Source organism: Salvelinus alpinus, chromosome 25 (assembly GCF_045679555.1).
Source record: "Salvelinus alpinus chromosome 25, SLU_Salpinus.1, whole genome shotgun sequence".
NCBI lineage: Eukaryota > Metazoa > Chordata > Actinopteri > Salmoniformes > Salmonidae > Salvelinus > Salvelinus alpinus.
The window spans coordinates 9,543,692-9,564,831 of NC_092110.1; the positions used below are offsets into that span (position 1 = coordinate 9,543,692).

The window sequence follows — 21,140 nt, forward strand, 5'->3', positions numbered from 1 at the left end:
AGCTCAAGAGAGCATAAATGCATGTTTTGGTACTGGGAATCATATAGTTGTAGCTAGGTAATGGACTGTTTGCATTCAGAGGCAGGAATGCAATTACTTAGCAACTCATTAAGGTGGCAAATTTGTTAATGCACTGCTAAACATGCTCTAACGAACTGCCGATTTATGTTCATCTCAATACAGCTGTTTCCTGTGCAGGATAAATGCATTTGTCCAGGGCGGATGGATGGAATTGGGATTGGGGAGGTGAGAGAAAAGTCCAGATCATGAATTTTGTATGGATGATGGAGTGTGAACGACCTACCCCGAGATATTTGAGTCTGTGTGTGCGAGAGTGTGTGTATAGGAATGTGTGTGTGTGTTTCTCTGCTTGAGAGAAAGAGAGATAGAGTGTGTGTGTGTATGGGTGTGTGTGCGCGCGCATGCGTGCATGCGTGAAGCAGTGTGTGTGTATCTCTCTCTCTCTCTTCCCATCTCCCTCCCAGTAATCCTTGGTGGTTTCTCTATCCCCATCTCCCCATCTGGGCTGTGGGCTGACAGGGAGGGCCTGACTGATGGGACTGATTAGTGGCTTTAGCATGGTCTGTCTGGCACACCGAGCATAGCATGCCCTGCTCCCTGCTCTGCCTCCCCGCTCCATAGAGACTTTTATTACCCATCTGCCAACCAGTAGTCCCCACGCTCAAATCATATCTTAACCAAGTGCCTCGCTATGGTGTGAACGGCTATGGTGAGGACGAAGTTACGGGGAGATGGGCACACAAAGGAACGATTCTGAACCATTCCAGAATGTTCGACACACAATAGGTTAGAACATTTACATTTAAGTCATTTAGAGACGCTCTAATCCAGAAGCCTTGTAAATCTATTGCAAAGGAGTCAATGAAAAAGTAAATTCCCTGTTCTTCAGGAGAAAACAATGTAGTCTAGTGCACTCCGGTATCCGTGGTGATGAGTTATAGAGGCATACCTAGTGGTGATCCATACCAACATAAAGGGGAGTGTACTGGTGCCTTGAAACAAGAATAAGAAACAACATTTAAAGAAATTAGAGCGGTATTGCAGCCGCAAGAGCTCTGCTGTGTCTTATTCTCTTAATGAAGGAATCCCTGTTCATGTCTCATTTAGCAGATACTTAATGGTGGTGTCAAAGCAGATTGCAGGGTTCCACAGCAACTCTCCTTATCAACTTTTACTAAATGCATGTTATTCTAACGAGTAAGGCAAACAGAGACATTTCAGCTACAATTACAGCTGTTCTCAGCTGAGTAAATGTGTGCGTGTGTGTAAACGCGAAACGGTTGTTTGGGAATGTTTGTATCCACAGTGCAGCGGTGCATTACAAAACGGACTTTAAGGAAGCCATCTTCTTTTTTTCTTCTTCTTTTTTTTACAGAATGTTGTGTAAAAGGTGATGACGCATGACTGTAAGTGGCATATATTAAATATTATTGTGTGATACGTATTTACGACTGGACATTTCTACAGACCACTTTCTTCTCTTGGTTATAGATAAAGGGACATTGTATTAGTGGTGGGAAAGGACGATTGATATTATTGATAGCTTTAATAGTGTAATAATCAAGCATTCTATACAGGCCCAGACACTTCAGGCTGGGGTGGTATCTGTTCGTGTTCTGACGTTTCATACTAAATGGGAACACACTTAATAATACCACTATGTCTGAAAATGGTACAGTATAGGGGATGCCTAGTTAACCACAGCATCTGGACCCTGGTTCCTGGTTCTGCAGAACAGTAAAAGACATGCTGGCAGATGGGCTATCCAACATCAGCAGCTATGTGCTCTCTGGGATTCTGGGAACACAGGGGGGGGGGGGGGGGAGGAGAGACATACATATGGGGGAGGCCAGGGGAGGTAGGAGGAGAGGAGATACATCTGGAGGAGGAGGAGGAGAGACAAACAACTGAGGGAGAAGGGGGGAAGAGGAGGTGAGAGGAGCGAGAGACAACTGGGGAAGGCAGGGGGGAGAAGGGGGAGACCACCGTGTCTGAGGAGGTATTCCATAGGAAAGAGGTTAGATAGCTAGATGCAACATGTACACAGCAGATCTCCACCACTGTCTTCAGTCTCAGCCAAGCCCGGGTTTACAGGCTTCTTTAATGGTTTCTTAATGTATATTCAGCAGGCTGAGAAAAAGGCTGTTATGTTGCTGCACTTGCTCCAGGAGCTAGTTAAATGATTCAGTGGGAAACTACGGCTTTCATTTAGGTTTGTGCCCTCCAGTCTGTTTATACTGGTCGATACACTTGTCTGAAGAATATAATGGATTAGCACATCATTCAACAAACCAGAACCCAGGCAGACTGGGGGCCACAGAGAGAGAAAAGTAAATTACAGTTAGCAGCCAAGGTAGGCCATGCCGTGAGCAAGGAAACATCATATCAGCTCGCAACTCCTATTCCGCCATGCCGCCAAGCGACCCAGAATAAAAAAGAAAAAAAAGATTGGAATGCAAAAAAAAAAATCTTGTTTCGATGAAATAAAACAATTTAATAAAATAAAACAAAACAATCACTCCTGGATGCAGGCAATCTCTCTCTGCCAGGGTTGTCTCCTCCTGTGTGATACAAAGAGGATCTAGGGATGCAAAGACCACATGCATCCACCCATCAACGAAAATAACAACTCAAATGGAATAACTTTTGCTACAGAATGAGATTACTTAAGAGTGATAAAGCCATCGGATTGTTCCAGAATGACATTCAATTTATTATCTAGTTTCAGGACATGCACGTCGTATACTATGGGCGAATAGGAAATCCAACCCCCCCCCCCCCCCCCTCCCCGCGTCTTATTTGCTCCTGCGTTTCCTATAGGAATCAAATGAAAAACATGAGTTGGCTCTGTATAGCCCAACTCTCAATGTGTTTCATTAAAAGAGTATTGATCCAACGCCATGCTGCTTGCTGCTCTGAAATGCCATGATAATCAGAAGAGTTAATACAGCTATCCATTCTCATTGGAGAGAAAAGGTTGGACTCCTACAGTCTGACATTTATTTTTCTACTTGGAAAATGAAACTGTAGAGGTTTGAACTTGAATTAAAGCATGTTCAAAACCTCAGGTGAATAACGCAGGCTTATAGTTGTCTTATACAAATCTTTATTCCAGAGAAATCACCTCCAGGATGACCAGAGGGATCAGTCTGACCCTCCTCTGGAGCTACAGAAAAGCACAGTCCATCAAACCAATCATTTCCTCCATATATCCTGTACTGTATACACAGTGTGGAATGTACTGTATAGGCTAGGCTACATATGGGGGAACTACCTGATATATCTCAATGGGAACTAAGCAAAACGAAAAGACCAATAAAGATCAACGTGGTTCACATGTAGATTAGGTAATATACAGATTGAACTGGTAGCATAGCCTACTAATAAGCCTATAATATGCAATATAAATAATTATCTTTCAATTTTCCTTCAAATGTTTTCAAGAGAGCAACATGAAAAGCACACAAACATACAAAGTATTCTACCCAGAGGTGAGACCGAGATGATTTGCCTTGGAGGCAGTTTTCATGTTATACAGTACAACACAGAAAAATCGTCCCTGGTTGGAAAAATTCAACTTGAATGGAAGAACTACAGTATTGTACATCTGACATCATTTTTCAATAGCTAAAAGAAAGGTATGTCTTAAAAAATACACGTATATGGTTCAATTTGTATAAAACATAACTTATTTCTGTAGTATCTTTTAATTAATACATTTTTTACCCCCAATTTTGTTATTACGAGCTTGTCTCATCACTGCAACTCCCCAACGGGCTCAGGAGGCGAAGGTCGAGTCATGCATCCTCCGAAACATGACCTGCCAAACTGCGCTTCATAACACCCGCCTGCTTAACCCAGAAGCACCAACGTGTCAGAGGAAACACTGTTCAACTGATGACCGAAGTCAGCCTGCAGGTGCCCAGCCCGCCACAAGGAGTCACGATGAGCCAAGTAAAGCCCCCCGGCCAAACCCAGACAACAATTGTGCACCCACCTATGGGACTCCCGGACACGGCCGGTAATAACACAGCCTGGGATCGAACCCCAGGCTGTAGTGATGCCGCAACACTGCAATGCAGTGCCTTAGACCGCTGCACCACTCTGGAGACCGTTTTTCTATAGTATCTTAATTGTTACAAAACTAACCCTCAGTGCCACACGACCGCTATCTATTTCTCAAGGTATCCGCCATTTTATTTGAAGATCGTTAAGAACTTGTTGACTGAATAACTGATGTAGTAACAGTGAAACAGGTTGATTTAATCATCTCACATTCCAATTTCCTACTTTGAGTGGTGGGTCACATTGTATAGGACGTCCAACGTTGGAGGACAAGTCAAGGAGAAATGACTAAAGCATTACTTTAGCCATCTGCTCTGAAATATGGGCTGCTTCTGGTCCACTAGACCAGACCGTGATGCTTGCCACATCCACTACTGACTAGCCTCCAACAGCAACAACAACAGAGAGTAGTCACCACCATAAGCAATGCACTTCTGTACACCCTTTAAAAACAATAAGAGAGTTGCCAGCGGGCCATAACACTTCCTATGAACACCCTATTCATAATGCCTTGTAAGCAATGTATAACGCCGTACAAGCAAAGTGTCAGCCAACAGGCTAGCATCAGACAGGCTAGCATCAAACAGGCTAGCATCAGACAGGCTAGCACCAGACAGGCTAGCATCAGACAGGCTAGCACCAGACAGGCTAGCATCAGACAGGCTAGCACCAGACAGGCTAGCATCAGACAGGCTAGCATCAGACAGGCTAGCATCAGACAGGCTAGCACCAGACAGGCTAGCATCAGACAGGCTAGCATCAGACAGGCTAGCACCAGACAGGCTAGCATCAGACAGGCTAGCACCAGACAGGCTAGCACCAGACAGGCTAGCATCAGACAGGCTAGCATCAAACAGGCTAGCATCAGACAGGCTAGCATCAGACAGGCTAGCATCAGATGACAGATTTCCATCTAGTGATTCACTAGCTGACGTTGACTTGTTCTATTTCTCCAGAGTACTGCATATGGTGAATAACATAGTCTGGCTAGAACACTAGCCCATCATTCATCATAGTAATCTCCTATCAGCACGGTGTCTGCTGTGGTGGCTAAACGTTGGGAGAATTCTCCTCTCTTCTGTTCTACGGTGGAGGAAACGAACCCCAGCAGTGGTCACATCCAGTTAGAGTGACATTGTGGAGCCAGCTGCTTAGGCCTTCCAAAATGACACCTATTTGCACTTAAATGAGGGGATTTAAGTGCTGCTACACCATTACCACTTTGTCATATGTGATTTCATGTCTTTATCCAGCATTATGGAGGATGGAATGAGCTGTCCTTCGAGGAGTGAGGAATGTTCTGCTCTGCTCTGCTCGGCTCCTCTCACTCGATATTCTAGATAGAGCCTTTCATAGTTGTTTTTCTCCTCCTCCATTGGGGGATTTTGCCGACATGCATCATACCGCAGCTCGGCTGTCTCCGAGGGTTAGGGGTAAAAAATGGACATGGCAATCATTACGCTGGTGAAGGACATCTGTTTCCCCCTTAAATTGTTGTCCTGATGGGGGGTCCAGGTCCAGGGATGTAGTAATGGGAAGAGAAAAAACTAGATAGGATATGGTGCTGTTGGTTGGTTGGTATGGCTATAAGGGTAATGCACCATTAGAATCCTCTTACAAGGGGTTTAAAGTGAATTGAATCTGCAGAAATGCATTTACGTACAATCATCTCCAACCAGATAACATTCACAGTCTAGTCTTGCATAGTACTGACTCTCATCTGATAGCATTTTCTCTTTGCTTCAAACTTGTAAAAGTCAAAGTACATGGAGGACATGTAAGGAGGTGTGTTGTGTGGTGGATGATGTAGCTTGGCTGCCTGTCCATTCACCTGCATTAAGCCTGATGAATAGACTAGGATTTATATCCCTGTATGGTTCGCAGGCAAATACCGGCCACAGCATCCCTCTTTCTCTCTCTCTCTCTTTCTCTCTCTCTCGCTCTCTTTCTCTCTCTCGCTCTCCCTCTCTTTCTCATTCTCTCTTTCTCTCAGCATCTCTCTTTCTCTCAGCATCTCTCTCATCGCTCTCTCCCTCTCCCTCACCCCTCTCTCTATCTCAATTTCTCTCTCTCTTAATATATTCATATGAAAATAGAGCCCAAGGATGAACCAGAGATATCAGCAGCCAGCGGGCCTAAAAACCAAAGCTGCCATGTTGAGAACAGATGAGCGCCAGTCCCCTTCTTCACCTCCTCCTCCTTCCCTGTTTATTTTAAAGCTTTATCAGACCCAGGCTGTTTCAGAGAGAGCGAGAGGGGACAACTCTGTCAGTCTTCCTTCCACCTTAACTCTCTCTCCCTCCATATTGATTCATTAGTAATTATCTACTATCGCCGAGCCCCAAGGTCTCTTGTGCTACATTGCAGGTGTTTGCCACGATAATGAATGTATGAAGTTATCATCCTCGTGCACAAAGTGGCGGTGACATTTAGGAAAATCCTCGAAGCAAATTTCCATTCCGTTATCTCTGTACAGTCGTGTGACAGAGGTAGCTGCACTAAGAGGCATCATTAAGACACAATAATTAGCCCTCATTTATAAAGCTCATGTAAATAAATCCAGATAATTGTTGTCATATTATTCATGGAGAATAAACTATATGTGCATTTGGGACAACAATTAGGACTGTGTGTACTGTGTCCACATATTCTCTCTTGGCTGTGGCAGAGAGACAGTTGAGACAGTCTGAGTTTCTCACAGGATTCTTACACTAATTCCTCTGACGGAGTTGACTGGTAAATGGAGTGAGTCAAACTCTCTGGGTTATTAACAATATATGAAGTCTCAGTGTTTGGTCGTTGTGTTTCCCATCGATGCTGTAATTATACAAGCGATAATCAGATCTAGCCAGCACAAAATGACACCAAAGCTATTCCAAAATGATTTCCTATTAATTGTTGATGTGTATGCATACAACCTGATCTCCATATTCTAATTTCCAAACTTTGGCCTACGGTTAGATCGGACAAAGTTTAGGCCCGTGTCATTGATTCAGGCACAATAGTATCCCCCTCCCTGCCTCCCATCCTCCCCCCTTTCTCGCCCTCCCTCCCCCCTTCCTCTTCCACCTCACCTCATGCTCAGAGACGCTTTTATTCTCCAAAGTGAGAAATTGGAATGGGGGTCGCTTACATGGAGAACTGGTGACTCTTTGCTCTGGCTCTGAGAGGGTCAGGACTCATCTATTATCCTTCACTGGAAAAGTTCCCCTTCCTCATCACAGCTTGTTATATCCTTATATGATGGCTTCCCAGGGCCTTATATATGGGGAGATTACAAGCCTGGCTTCTTTCTCTTTTCCTTTCTTTCATCTGGGTGGAAATGTCACATTATGGTTCCACCCTTGCTTCTGATAAAAGGTTATTACTGAGTTTATGGCCTGGATGGAGCCCTGAAGAAATAGACAGATCATGCTGGACTTATTAATGAATAACATTTTGTAAAATATGCAACAACAACAAAAAAGTGTTTTTACAATTTGGCTGATCTTAATTGTTGAGTAGAAACGATGATTCCTTGTTTGGCGAAAATGAAAGGATAGATGGAGTGATCAAGATAATTGAAGTGCAGTGAGTTCAATGCGGTTCTTCATACTGTATGAGTTCTCATGAAGATGACTGAGCCAGTTCCTTTCACTCTAGCATCATCCTCATCGCTAATGAAATACAACACCTTACACTGTAATTCCAACCAATAGTTCAAAAATCTGAAAGGTTCCACATTGGTAATTTCTCCATAATCCCTCTATCCTCTCTCTCTTCCTCCTCTGCTATGCCAGATGTTTTATGACAGCCTGGCGGTCAATAGCTTGTCCTTAGGCTGGAGAGCAGAGGAGAGGAGAGGTGCTTGGCATTAACTGGCGTCACCTCTCCATCCTGAGCTCCCCTCCTGGGGCCTGACATTGGGGTGAAATACGAGCCCTCTCAGAGAGCAGCTCCCCCATTCATTTGTTCCTTGTGCTGCCTGCACCCCACACCGACGCCACCACGTGCCCCACTCCGCTCCGCTCTCATTGTACCAGCGCCACCCACCCGCCCACCCGCTCCACTGGGCCTCTAATAAAAAAGGCATCAATTTTCAGCTCTAGTGCCACTCTGATCTCTTTATATGTTCGACATCCAACATTAAATTAGAATGCTGTTGTAAATCCAACTTTAGGAATTTCCAATGAGTGCTCCGTGGGTCGCCCCTCTCTTTCACGATGAGACTGCAAGCACGGTCGGTAGCAAATCCTGCAACAAAAAAAAAGCAAGCAAGCGTACAACACGTCCTGACATTTGTTACGGTTGATTAGAAAGGAGAAGAGTGGGATGGGTCAGACAGTGCTCCAAGACTTCATATTTTATATAGTTTATACCTACAATTTGTCTTTACAGGCTATCTTTACCTTTAAGAATAATAGAACTATGAAAACATCTAGCAAGCGTCTAACATCTTGTAAATTGGCTTCAAACATTCATTCACTTTGAAAACAAAATGCTGGCACCAATGTTAATTAGCTCATCAAAATCCCCTCCCCCTCCAAAAAAAAGCCAATTGAAGCCTATTTACAGTTAATAATCCCAACCACTTTATCTTTCAATTCCAATTCAAACACAGTTGTATTCCCAATCCTGACGCTCCCCCCAGATCTCAATCCAGATGAAAGGCTGATGGTGGATGTAAAAAGCCCATGCAGCGAGCAGCGAGCTATCGTCAGTCAGTACACTGGAGATGCTATCTGGGTGATCCATCCGCCTTCAAACGTTAATAAGGATTGGAGAGGAGATGTGAAATAAAATGAGAGCAGCCCGATCAGTCTGGAGATGATCTGAAGGATGGAAATAAATCTGTGCATTGTGGATTATCAAAAGAGCAGTTTGGAGATGACGGGATAGATAGAGGACTGCTGGAAAAGAGCTCACTGGAGGGCTGTTAATGGTGCTAGGGCTGAGGCTGGGGCTAGGGTTGGGGCTAGGGCTGGGGCTAAGGCTGGGGTTTTCAGGGGATAATCATCACTTTCTCACAAAAGGGCCATGATAGTGCAAAGTAAAATAAGTGAAAATCCTGTGTTTCTCTCTCTCTCTCTTCTCTCGCACTTCATTCTCTCTTCTCTCTTCTCTCTATTTCTTCTCTCTATTCTCTCTCTCTATTCTCTCTTCTCTCACTCTTCACTCTCTCTTACCTCTCTCTCTCTTCTCTCTATTCCTTCTCTCTCTTCTCTCTTCTCTTTCTCTTCTCTCTCCTCTCTCTCCTCTCTCTCTTCTCTCTTCTCTCGCTCTTCTCTTTCTCTTCTCTCTCCTCTCTCTCCTCTCTCTCTCTCTCTTGGCTGGAACAATTGATGTTAGTGGTAGCACATTTAGTGTACATCACACAGAGTATGCTAAAATGTGGCCTGATTGTGTGTGGCTAGCCGAACACAAAGTGAAACCAATGCTGTTACAAACTCTGGAACAAGTTATACCAATACCACTTATGACAACAGGAACCTTGGCCAAGTGCTAGCTACGGTTCTCAGATAAAAAAACAACTACACTTTCACTCGCAAACAACTTTGTGTGACTATACTGTTGGTACTGTATGTTGGCGTGGATGAAAACCCACCAATACTACTATACCTACTGTATATGTTAGAATATATGTAGCATATATAAGATTACTTTGTTTTAGAAAATATTTTGTTTTTGTAAAATTCTCTCAAGCTTCTTGGTGGTCAGAAAGCATAGAGCATAAGTCCATAAACCTAGGGTGCGTCCCAAATGGCACCCTATTCCCTACATAGTGCACTACTATTTGACCAGGGCCCATAGAGCTCTGGTCAAACAGTAGTGCCCCTGCGCCAGCGCAGGGTGACACAGGGAAGTGCTGGAGAATGTTTAGGGACCAGCTCATACATTTCACTGACAGGTGCTTTAAATCCCGTGTTTAGACTGATGCTGCTGTGGCCTGGCTGGCTGGCTATAGTGAGTGACTAACCTATGGGATGTATAGATCCACAGCCCCATCATGTTTTAGTCACTGTGTTACAGCACCATTGACAAAGCAATACCTCACAAGTGTGGTTATAGCTACCAAAACCTAGAAAGAAATGAAACAGCATGTAAAGGACGGAATCAATCAAGAACATACTGGATGTTGAAAAGGAAAAAAACCTACCCCACTTTTTGACCTTGAAAATCCACAATCAAACCACCGAAATGTTTTGAAAAACAACAACTATCTCCCTGTCCAACTGAGCAGTAGCGCCTGTCTGCTATCTCTTGTCTGATATTGAGTTGATATACCCAATTTATTACTACAAAATGGACAAGGGCAGAACAATCCATTGTGCATACATCTGCAGAATAATTTATAATTAATCCAATTACTAACAAAACCTCGTTGACTTTCAGATTTTCAGATTCTTGCCGACCCCCCCCCCCCTCCACACACACACACACACACCTCTCTCTCTGTTTCTTGGCTCAATATCAAGATGGAGAGTGTGGAAACTTGTCCTCCCCGAAGGATGGCGCCCTCTGAAACCTTGACATGCACAAAGACAGGCGCAGACAGAGCTGCCCTGCCGTGGACGATAAGGTCACCCCTGGGATTGGCCAGATTATCTCTGTCAAGCACTTGGACAGAGCACAGTCAAATGATGCATCATGCAGTCATTTTCAGGGGGAAAAAATCAATTTCTTCACCAGGTCGCTATTTGCTTTTCAAAGTGCCCTTGTAGTGTTTGGCTCTGAGCATTTATCAATTTAAATGTTGTGAATTGATACTGTTTTCTGTTGCTGGGCCTTGTAGGGAACATTGAATCATGTCCCTTCCTCCTTCCTGTACCTCACCCTTGTAAATCTTTCTCTCTCTCTCTCTTTTTTTTTCTTCACCTCTCCCTAAATCCACTTATCTGTTTGTTGGATTGGAATACATTAGTAGTATTTATTACAGAGACAAAATGTTGGCTTCTCTATCCATTTATTTATTCATTCATTTTTCCCTTCTTTGTATTTTGTTTTAGAAAGGATTTTAGCGGTTTGTTTAAATGCTGCAGGTTCCTTTATATTTATGGGCAACGTTATACTACTATTATAGTGCTTGATTTACAACACTTACAAAACAAAAATGCCCCTATCAATATAACCAAATCTCAAAATATCCTAATCTCACATTTCGCGAGTTAAATGAATCCCAAAGTGACACAGCGCTGTAATATTTGACGGTGGAGATGGTAGTTTCATGGCTTTGCTCGACAGTGAGTCAGCTGGCTGATGATGATATTCTGTAGTAGAGCAGATAAAGCACAGGCACTGGGACTGTCTGGAATTACAGGCTTGTCCTTGTTTTCATTCAGGGCTCAGGAGTCTACAGGGCCAGCGGGTCCACTGAGGTGGCTCAATTAAACGTGACCTTCCCCTGGCCCTGTCTCCTATACCACCACTAGCAGTTTTCATGCAAATGGCCGCCCTCTGCTCTGTCACCCACACAACATCATAAATAAAATAATGCTTATTACCCATTTAGTAACATTTTGGATTCATGCCCTGATAGGCTATTTAAAAATAGAGAGAGGCAAAGAAATCTCCCTCTCATATGCTTAGTGAGGCTTGACGTTATCTTTCCCTCAGCGTTTGATGGATAATGGTGTGTCCATTTGTTTTGGATTCACTACAGAGGTCAATTTAGTGTTGGCTGTGGGTTATGGGGAGTTACAGTAGCAGTTTAATTTCACTTGCAAAAACTCCTCACAGTGCAGATTCATACCTAAATGAAAATACTATTTGAGAAATATAACAAATGACAACATTTGCAGGAATATTTTCAGAGAGAAAATACACAGTACAGTAATTTCAATATAAATATAAGAAAACCTCACTGACAGTATTCAAGACTTTTGAAAATCAACCATTCCTTTCTTTCATTGATTGATCCACACAACGCAAACAATGACAAATAAACAGACTAATTTAATGATCTCATTTGGTCTGGGCGACAGAGTAAAAAGTCTCCCGTATTCTGTGGAACACTGAGAGAAGGGACTGGGAATATTTACATTTACATTTTACATTTAAGTCATTTAGCAGACGCTCTTATCCAGAGCGACTTACAAATTGGTGCATTCACCTTATGATATCCAGTGGAACAACCACTTTACAATAGTGCATCTAACTCTTTTAAGGGGGGGGGGGGTTAGAAGGATTACTTTATCCTATCCTAGGTATTCCTTAAAGAGGTGGGGTTTCAGGTGTCTCCGGAAGGTGGTGATTGACTCCGCTGACCTGGCGTCGTGAGGGAGTTTGTTCCACCATTGGGGTGCCAATGAGAAGGGAGTGTGTGTGTGTGTGTTGTGTTTGTGTGTGTGTGTGTGTGTGTGTGTGTGTGTGTGTGTGTGTGTGTGTGTGTGTGTGTGTGTGTGTGTGTGTGTGTGTGTGTGTGTGTGTGTGTGTGTGTGTGTGTGTGTGTGTGTGTGTGTGTGTGTGTGTGTGTGAGAGGGAAAGAGGGATAAAAGAGGGCGAAGACTGATCGGTTCACAAAGATGTGATCAGACATTCAGGCAGATGTTTATGCTAATAGATTCAATATTCTCCCTCCATCCCACTTGGCCTCAGATCCTCTGGGAGTCAGGGGGCTGGATGCCGGGGGCCGCACAGCCTCATCCGGCCCCACTGCAGGGGAGGGAGTCTGGGCTAGAGGGAAAGAAGGGAGAGGGTGGAGGGATCAGGATCCTGGTGTCTCTCTCTGTGTGCACACAGCCACACATGCATAGCCCTGTCACTTAAAGCCAAGCAGATGTCTACATTCAATTCCAGCTCCACAATTGGAAAAGCCTTTTGCAGCGAAACGTGAATGGGAGAAGGGCACTGAGGTCTAACCGGTGTCGCTCCACAATAAAAGGGAGGCCTTGTTTCGTGAAGGAGGGAGAGAGACTTATACCTCCCTCCAACACAGAGAGAGGGAAAGGCATTGGAAATATGCCAACTCAATCACATTGTTGTGCACATAAACAATGGAAAGAGAGCGAGCTTCAACCATATGGTCCTGCTATGTCAGGTTCTCAATGTGCCGTTCCTCTAATAATTGAGAGTGTTTTAACATGTTTCTGTACTTGGAACGGGTTAAAATAAAAAAAGCTAGCAACTCCTTTGAGACAGATGAAAAGTCATATGGTCGCTGTATTCCAGATGTATCAATTTCCTTGGATATTCAGTCCATGCAAGTGCATATGCTGCACTGGCGCCGGCTTGGAATGGGACGGATTCCAAAAGCTAATATTCTGTTGGCCGGAATAATGCAATTATTATTTTCCTAGCTATCAGCCTAAGCACACACAGTGCCATCTGTTATACAAAACAAACATACACATCTCAATTACCAAACAGACAGCTGCATGGTCACACCTCTGCACCGCCACGGCGCGCCTACATCGCGCCAACAGGAGGATTTTGAGGGGGTTCCATGACAGTATTAGGATCAGCAGGGCCTGCGTCCCAAATGACACCCTATTTCCTATTTAATGCACTACTTTTGATCAGAGCTCTATGGGCCCTGATCAGAAGTAGTGCACTACATACGATGCCATTTGGGACATTTTCAGGGTCTTTAAAAGACAGAATCTTTTTCTAGCTAAAATGCTACACAAACCAAATTTGAGTCAGCTAGCCGAGCCCAGAGGGTCTACTTCTACAAGATCCATGCTGCAGTGTCTGTCTACTGCAAGGCATGTCTGTCTACTGCAAGGCATGTCTGTCTACTGCAAGGCATGTCTGTCTTGCAATTCCATGGCAAGCTGAAACAATTCCACTGCTACAGAACTGTTAAATACAGGCATTAGCTGTGCTAAATCGCTGAGGCAGTGAAGGCGTTTTAGCAGGCATATACGAATAAAATTACACCAAATTTGGCTTATAACAACCATTATCCCTTGTCCAACAAATTCCTTCACATAGCCTATCTACTATTAAAACATTGTACATTCGGTATCCAAACGTTCCATTCTATTACGAAAGAATGTCAAGAAATAAAATGTGTTTATCTTTGAGTTTAGTAATGACTCAAAAAGAGACCATTCTGGAATGGCTGCATCCTCAAAGGGGAGCTACAGTCACTGATTAGTCAAATGAAGACGGAACATTATTCCAGAGAACTAAGACATACACTTAGACACCTGCGATTAACTTGGGGGGAACACAGGCTTATGCGCCATTTGCAAAACAAAAATGGTAATTCTGACCATCTGTTTCACTGGACTGACTGGCTGCAGAACTGGTGCCATAATTACAGCCATTTCACACTAGCACAGAACTGTCCGATACAATCTGAACAATCCAAATATATGGGTACACATTCACAAACATTGAAGAGGCATTATAGCAGCATTCTGTACTTTACCATCATCAGTTATCAGTTAGCGCAACATAAAAAACTTGAGCTATGTGCACAGATCTAAAGTTAGGGTCCGGGCCTTATTCATTACTAGATTTATGTACATTGATCGGCTTTGTCTACAAGGCTATTAAAACTGTTACTGTAATAACTTACTAATTTCCCAGTACTATATGATGTTGAACCAAACAGGTAAAAGGCCATTAGGCCAACCCTCTCTCTCTCTCCCTCTTCCCCTCTCTCTCTCTCTCTAAGCCATAATATTCAACATAGAAGTTGAATACATTAACTTTTACTATAAAGAATAAAACATTTAAAACTTTGATAGAGGGAATGGACTTTAATTACACAGCAAGTCCTAAATAATGGCTTCATTAACATAATGTTTGATATGCAGAACATTTCTAGACATTGAATAAGAGGATGAAAATCCCCATACATAAATCTGCTTTAGATTGTCTGCCTGGCACCATAAAATTCATAACCTTGTCAATTTGAAAAAGGCTTAAAAAACCTCCTAGATCGAATTAATGTAGAAAATAATTAGCAACTATGTTAAAAAGAAATGGCTTGGCAGACAGATTAAGTGGCTAAAAAGTAAAACAGCAATTAAGATCACAGAAGGTTAGAATTCTCTGTGTACACATGCTAGATTATACAACTAACTCATACAAGTACAAAAAAACAGCACTTAATCACTCACTCACTCTAACTGCTGATAAAACTATGAACAAGATAACTACATCACGCAGCCCAAAGCTTAGGGGACCTATTTGACAATTAATCAATTATTTGATAGAAATCATTAATCAATCTTTACTTGAATTAATCTGTAGATAGATGTGGCTGCAGCCTATACAATTCACTATTTTTAATTTGTTCAACTGATTGCCTTTTTTTGTCCTTTATATTGTCGTCTTAATTTAGCTAAACAATGTCTACGCATTCCCTCAAAGATACAAAGATCTCTACATCATAATGTTATTAAAGAATACTTCGTTATGAGTCCTGCATAACACGCAGCCACACAGCTAAAACACACAGACACACAGCTAAAACACACAGTCAAAACACACAGCCACACAGCTAAACAGTCACACAGCTAAAACACACAGTCAAAACACACAGCCACACAGCTAAACAGTCACACAGCTGAAACACACAGTCACACAGCTGAAACACACAGCCACACAGCTAAAACACACAGCCACACAGCTAAAACACACAGCCACACAGCTAAACAGTCACGCAGCTAAAACACACAGCCACACAGCTAAACAGTCACGCAGCTAAAACACACAGCCACACAGCTAAAACACACAGCCACACAGCTAATACAGTCACACAGCTAAAACAGTCACGCGGCTAAAACACACAGCCACACAGCTAAAACACACAGCCACACAACTAAAACAGCCACACAACTAAAACAGTCACACAGCTAAAACACACAGCCACACAGCTAAAACACACAGTCCCACAGCTAAAACACACAGCCACACAGCTAAAACACACAGCCACACAGCTAAAACACACAGTCACACAGCTAAAACACACAGTCCCTCAGCTAAAACACATAGCCACACAGCTAAAACACACAGCCACACAGCTAAAACACACAGCCACACAGCTAAAACACATAGCCACACAGCTAAAACACACAGTCCCTCAGCTAAAACACACAGCCACACAGCTAAAACACACAGCCACACAGCTAAAACACACAGTCACACAGCTAAAACACACAGTCACACAGCTAAAACACACAGCCACACAGCTAAAACACATAGCCACACAGCTAAAACACACAGCCACACAGCTAAAACACACAGTCACACAGCTAAAACACACAGTCACACAGCTAAAACACACAGCCACACAGCTAAAACACATAGCCACACAGATAGACGAGTTTGTATTGGTCTGCCATGTAGCACGCTTCTGTCTATATCATGAGCTGGTCAGTATGTGTAGGTAATCCTTTCTAACGCGGCTGTTTTTTAAGATATCACATATTACAACTACATAAGTGTTGCTCTCCACTTTCTGGGGGACTGAGTTTTGAAATCAGTGGAATAAGAGTAGGATAACTAAGGAGATGGAGAAAATTCTGGTGTTTGATTGCAAATACGCAGACAGAGTGGAAAAGAGAACACACAGAAGGCTGTTGTATAAAACCCCTGTCTCAGGATTACATCTTCAAACTGAGGGCAACCATGGCAACCGTGACAGACAGGGAGAAGCGTCCGTCCATGTATATAGTCTAGCTAGCTACATTTTCAGAAATGACACGTTTCTAATTTTGTCAGAAAGTCGTTTTCATTTCAAGTTAAAGTGTACTGTTAGCTGGCTGGCTCACTAGCTAACGTTATGTGTATGATCTGTGTAGTTATATTATTCGTATCTCAGAGCCATTTGCATTGCTAGTTATAGCCTAATGTTGAACGTGGTTGGTTAGCTACCTGCAGATTCATTCAGGGTAGTAACGTTAGGAATTGTGATTATTGTTTAGCTAGCTAGCTACATGTCTAAACAAAAGACTCCAAGTTATTTATTTTAAGTTTTTATCCCCAATTTTCCATCTTGTCAATAGAATGTTCATGATGTCACTGCAACAACTGTCGATAGCTGGTAAATTCACTCTGGCTATCTACTCCGATTTCAGAGCACTCTCGTTCAACACCCGTCGAATATGGCCGGTGTCAGTAAACGTTGGCAAAAAATGTGTAATTAAGTGTTTTCGGCTCCCGAGTGGCGCAGCGGTCTCAGTGCAAGAGGCGTCACTGCAGTCTCTGGTTCAATCCAGGCTGCATCACATCTGGCTGTGATTGGGCGTCCCATAGGGCGGCGCACAATTGGCTCAGTGTCGTCCGGCCAGGGTAGGTCGTCATTGTAAAAAATAATTTGTTCTTAACTGACTTGCCTAGTTAAATAAAGGTTAAATGAAATATATATATTTTAAAATTTGCCAGCAGCACAGTTGCAGTCACCAACACTCTGGATAACATAACCATAACAGCCTAACCAGCTCTGCTAGGGTGAGTAAAATGGCCAGAGTGAGCTGTTCTCTCATTTGTCTCTGGAAGTAGCTAGCAAGATGGCCAACGTTAGCCAGTTACCTTGGGTGCTTGACTGCCGCAATGAGGTCAGAACGCTCGGATCAACCCTACTCCTTGGCCAGAGCGTCTAGTGTGAGCTCTGAACGCTCCGAGAGTGAAACGGACAATCTGACAACGCTCTGAATTTAGGAACGCCCAGAGCTCACTCTGAGCGCACTCTGGCACTCCAGATAAAATTTACGACACGCCCGTAGTATAAACCAGCCTTTAGTCTTGAAATCTTTGGTTGTTTAGCACATGGCTAAACAACAATCACATGTGAATCCTTAAATAGTTGGGCGGGGCTAAAGCTTTAGAGGGTGTGAACGATGCTGAATGGTGTAGACAAAGAATAGCTCTCCAGTAGGAGTACAACACATTAAGGGCCATTTTCTCAAAAGTGAAGTTACATGTTTATCAACTTTCAAAGCAGAATTACTTTCCCATTGTCCCTCAACTGTACTGTATGATATATCATTTTCTAGCTCTGAGTCTCTACTTTTATCCGATGTAAAAAGCAGGCTCGCTGGTATCTGCATCCAGGGTTTGTACATCATTTGGCCACATCTATTTGTCCTTTACATCTACGTGTCCTGTATTCTATTTATGCCATGTATTATGAATCTAAGTGAGTGTTTTCTTATGCAATATTTTAATGTAAATTCTGTTAAGTCTATTGGTTACACAAAGGTCAAGTCTATACCTAGAAATATAATTTGGGTTCTGGGTTTCTGAGTTGGTAGATGGGCTCTGATAACCTGACGACTCACACTAAATTCTTCCGCTGCATGAGGGGTGTTCTACAAAACATCTCTAACCAATCCGAGTATCAAAGCCAATGACACAGTTTCAAAATGACACCTTACTCACATGTGTTCTGGCTCTGACCCAACCCATCGGTTTCTGGACCAATCAGATGGCCCCGAATGGAACCTTCGCATCCAGTAAAAAGTCAGGGAGGTACTCAGATCCAGACTCATTGTGGAGAAGAAACGAACGTCCATGGGCGTGGCATAGCATTTTGGCCAGAGCAAGAAGTCTGGGTAGCCAGGAAAGGGCTCTGTGTACTCTCTAGTCAGTCTACAATAGCCCTGTGTGTGTGTGTGTGTGTGTGTGTGTGTGTGTGTGTGTGTGTGTGTGTGTGTGTGTGTGTGTGTGTGTGTGTGTGTGTGTGTGTGTGTGTGTGTGTGTGTGTGTGTGTGTGTGTGTGTGTGTGTGTGTGTGTGTGTGTGTGTGTGTGTGTGTGTGTGTGTGTGTGTGTGCACTCAAGTCTGTCTGTTAGCCCTGGAGACAAAGCTATGGTGTATGAAACCATTAGAATCCTCAAGGTCACTCCCCCTATCGTTTGACCTCCAAGACGTCTCTGTCTGTTTATTGACATGTAATAGCAGACTGGGAACTGTTAGCATACTACTGAGATGAAAAATACCCTCTGATCAAATTGGATGGCTGCAAATTAACTACAGGGCCAACAAGCTGATGAGATTTTAAATTAGCTCTAATTTGTCTGAATTGTCTTCAAGCCAGCGCTGATAAACAAAAGAAAAGGAGAAAAAAATGGTAGTAGCGATAAGGAATTGACTGTTGTTGCACTCACCTGTGAAAGTCCCAGGTATATGGACACCGTCTCAGAGATGTACAAAAACCTTCCCTCCTTGTTTAGTGCAAATACAAATCCATCCAGGGACTGTGTGAGAGAGAGAGAGAGAGAGAGAGAGAGAGAGAGAGAGAGAGAGAGAGAGAGAGAGAGAGAGAGAGAGAGAGAGAGAGAGAGAGCAAGAGAGAGGGAGTGGGATAGGGAGAGAGAGAGAGCGAGAGAGAGAGAGAGAGAGAGAGCGAGAGAGAGAGAGAGAGAGAGAGAGAGGGAAAAAGAGAGAGAGAGAGGGAAAAAGAGAGAGAGAGAGAGAGAGAGGGAGAGAGAGAGAGGGAAAAAGAGAGAGAGAGAGAGAGAGGGAGAGAGGGAAAAAGAGAGAGAGAGAGAGAGGGAGAGAGGGAGAGAGTTAGATGAGCTGTATACTGGGACAGAGATAAAGCCACGGACCATGGAGAGGAAACCCGCTGAGTGTTTGTTGTCTGTTTGCCTGCAAAACCAAAATGACACCTCCCCATGTGGAAGGTAGTATCTCTCATGATGACAGTAACAATTACAACCACAATTAACAGTGTGAATGCAGAAGCACAAGTGCAAACAAACCCAAGTTGGAACAGACAAGGGGAGTAAAGCATACAGCACAGTACAGCATATTATCACTGCATCTATGGACCTTCAATCCATGTACGTTTGCAAACGTTATCAAAGTTTTAATAATGTGTGTGTTTTTGTCCAGGGAAGTCTAGAGCATTTGGGGGGTATTGGGTGCGACTGTGTTGTAGTGTGCTTACCATCTAATGCACTTTAACAACACCTTGACTACCATTTCCTAACATTATGCTAGTTAGGTCTACTCCAGGATGCTGGTAAAGTCTACACTAGTACACAACTAGTAGTCCTTTCCATTCCAGCCCATATCAATATAATGTGTGTTTGTCCCCCTGTGAAATCTACTATAATATGCTGGTTAGGTCTAGGCCAGGATGCTGGTAAAGTCTATGCAGAATGCCGATCCATTCCAGTCCAGGCCCATGCAACATGTGTGTGTTTTTACTTCCTGGATATAGTCTACCGGTATGCGGGTCCATTCCAGTCCCATATCTAATGACGGCCCTGCTCTTAGATCATGACTGGAAGCAGCGTTCTGTTCTGACCCCAGCCTCCAACAGGCCCAGTGAAGACACCTATGTCACTAAAGTGAATTACTTCTGCTCGCCGACTGGCTGGGATAATCTGTAGGGGCAGCTAACCACAGGCACACGGCACAAAGAAACGCACAAATCCAAACGTAATAGATTGGAGGAAAACAGGCTTCTCCCTCCCCCTCCATCTCCAGGCTAGCTCTGAGACTACAGGTCCTGAAAACAACAAGGCATTTATGTTGCAAAATGTCCCTGTCGCTGATCTGATCACCTTTCTATGAAAATGAGGATTACTCTGTCGTGTCGCGGGCGGTGTTGCGGTGGTATTTCATATTTGCGGGCGCGTTTCCATTTATTTTCCCCAAGCAACTTTAAAGGAGCAGCTAACAGCAGCTGGTGTGAGGAGAGAGAGAGAGAGAGAGAGAGAGAGAGGGAGAGAGATGGAGCGAGAGAGTCTCCCTACCTGCCGATAAAACAGGGCAGCCTGGGGCTATTTACAGCCAGCTGATATGCAGCTGACAACAGCAACTCCCACTGAGGCCCTGCTGAAGCCAGACAGCCAGCAAGCTTCTCCAAACACAAACACATCTGCCAGGAGAAAGAGGAGCTTTACATTGCTCTTCTTTACATTACACAGCTAATGCTAGCGCCGATTTAGCGCCTAACATCCGTAGCAGACAAAGAAGACTCATAGTTTAGTTTTTCATTACCTCTCTGCTCGAGAGAGGCATGTGCAGCACATCTTGGGCGTTGTCTGGAAAAGCTTACATCATATCATTTGTGTGGCTCTCAAGCTGAATAATAATTATATTTCATGTATTTCTCATAATTTTCACAGATCACAGAGATTACAAAGATTGTGCCTCATAAACTGT

The 21,140-nt window shown here is 43.5% G+C and overlaps 1 protein-coding gene across 7 annotated transcripts in view; it reads right to left on the minus strand.

Annotated features, from left to right (window-relative positions):
- LOC139553331 (neuronal PAS domain-containing protein 3-like) overlaps window positions 1–21,140 on the minus strand; it is a 356,739-nt gene that overhangs the window by 80,938 nt on the left and 254,661 nt on the right. For all 7 annotated transcript variants that reach the window (XM_071365543.1, XM_071365547.1, XM_071365545.1 and 4 more), the window contains one exon: window positions 19,130–19,219. In XM_071365543.1, coding sequence (XP_071221644.1) covers window positions 19,130–19,219 — 90 coding nt within the window. The remainder of the gene's footprint in view (window positions 1–19,129; window positions 19,220–21,140) is intronic.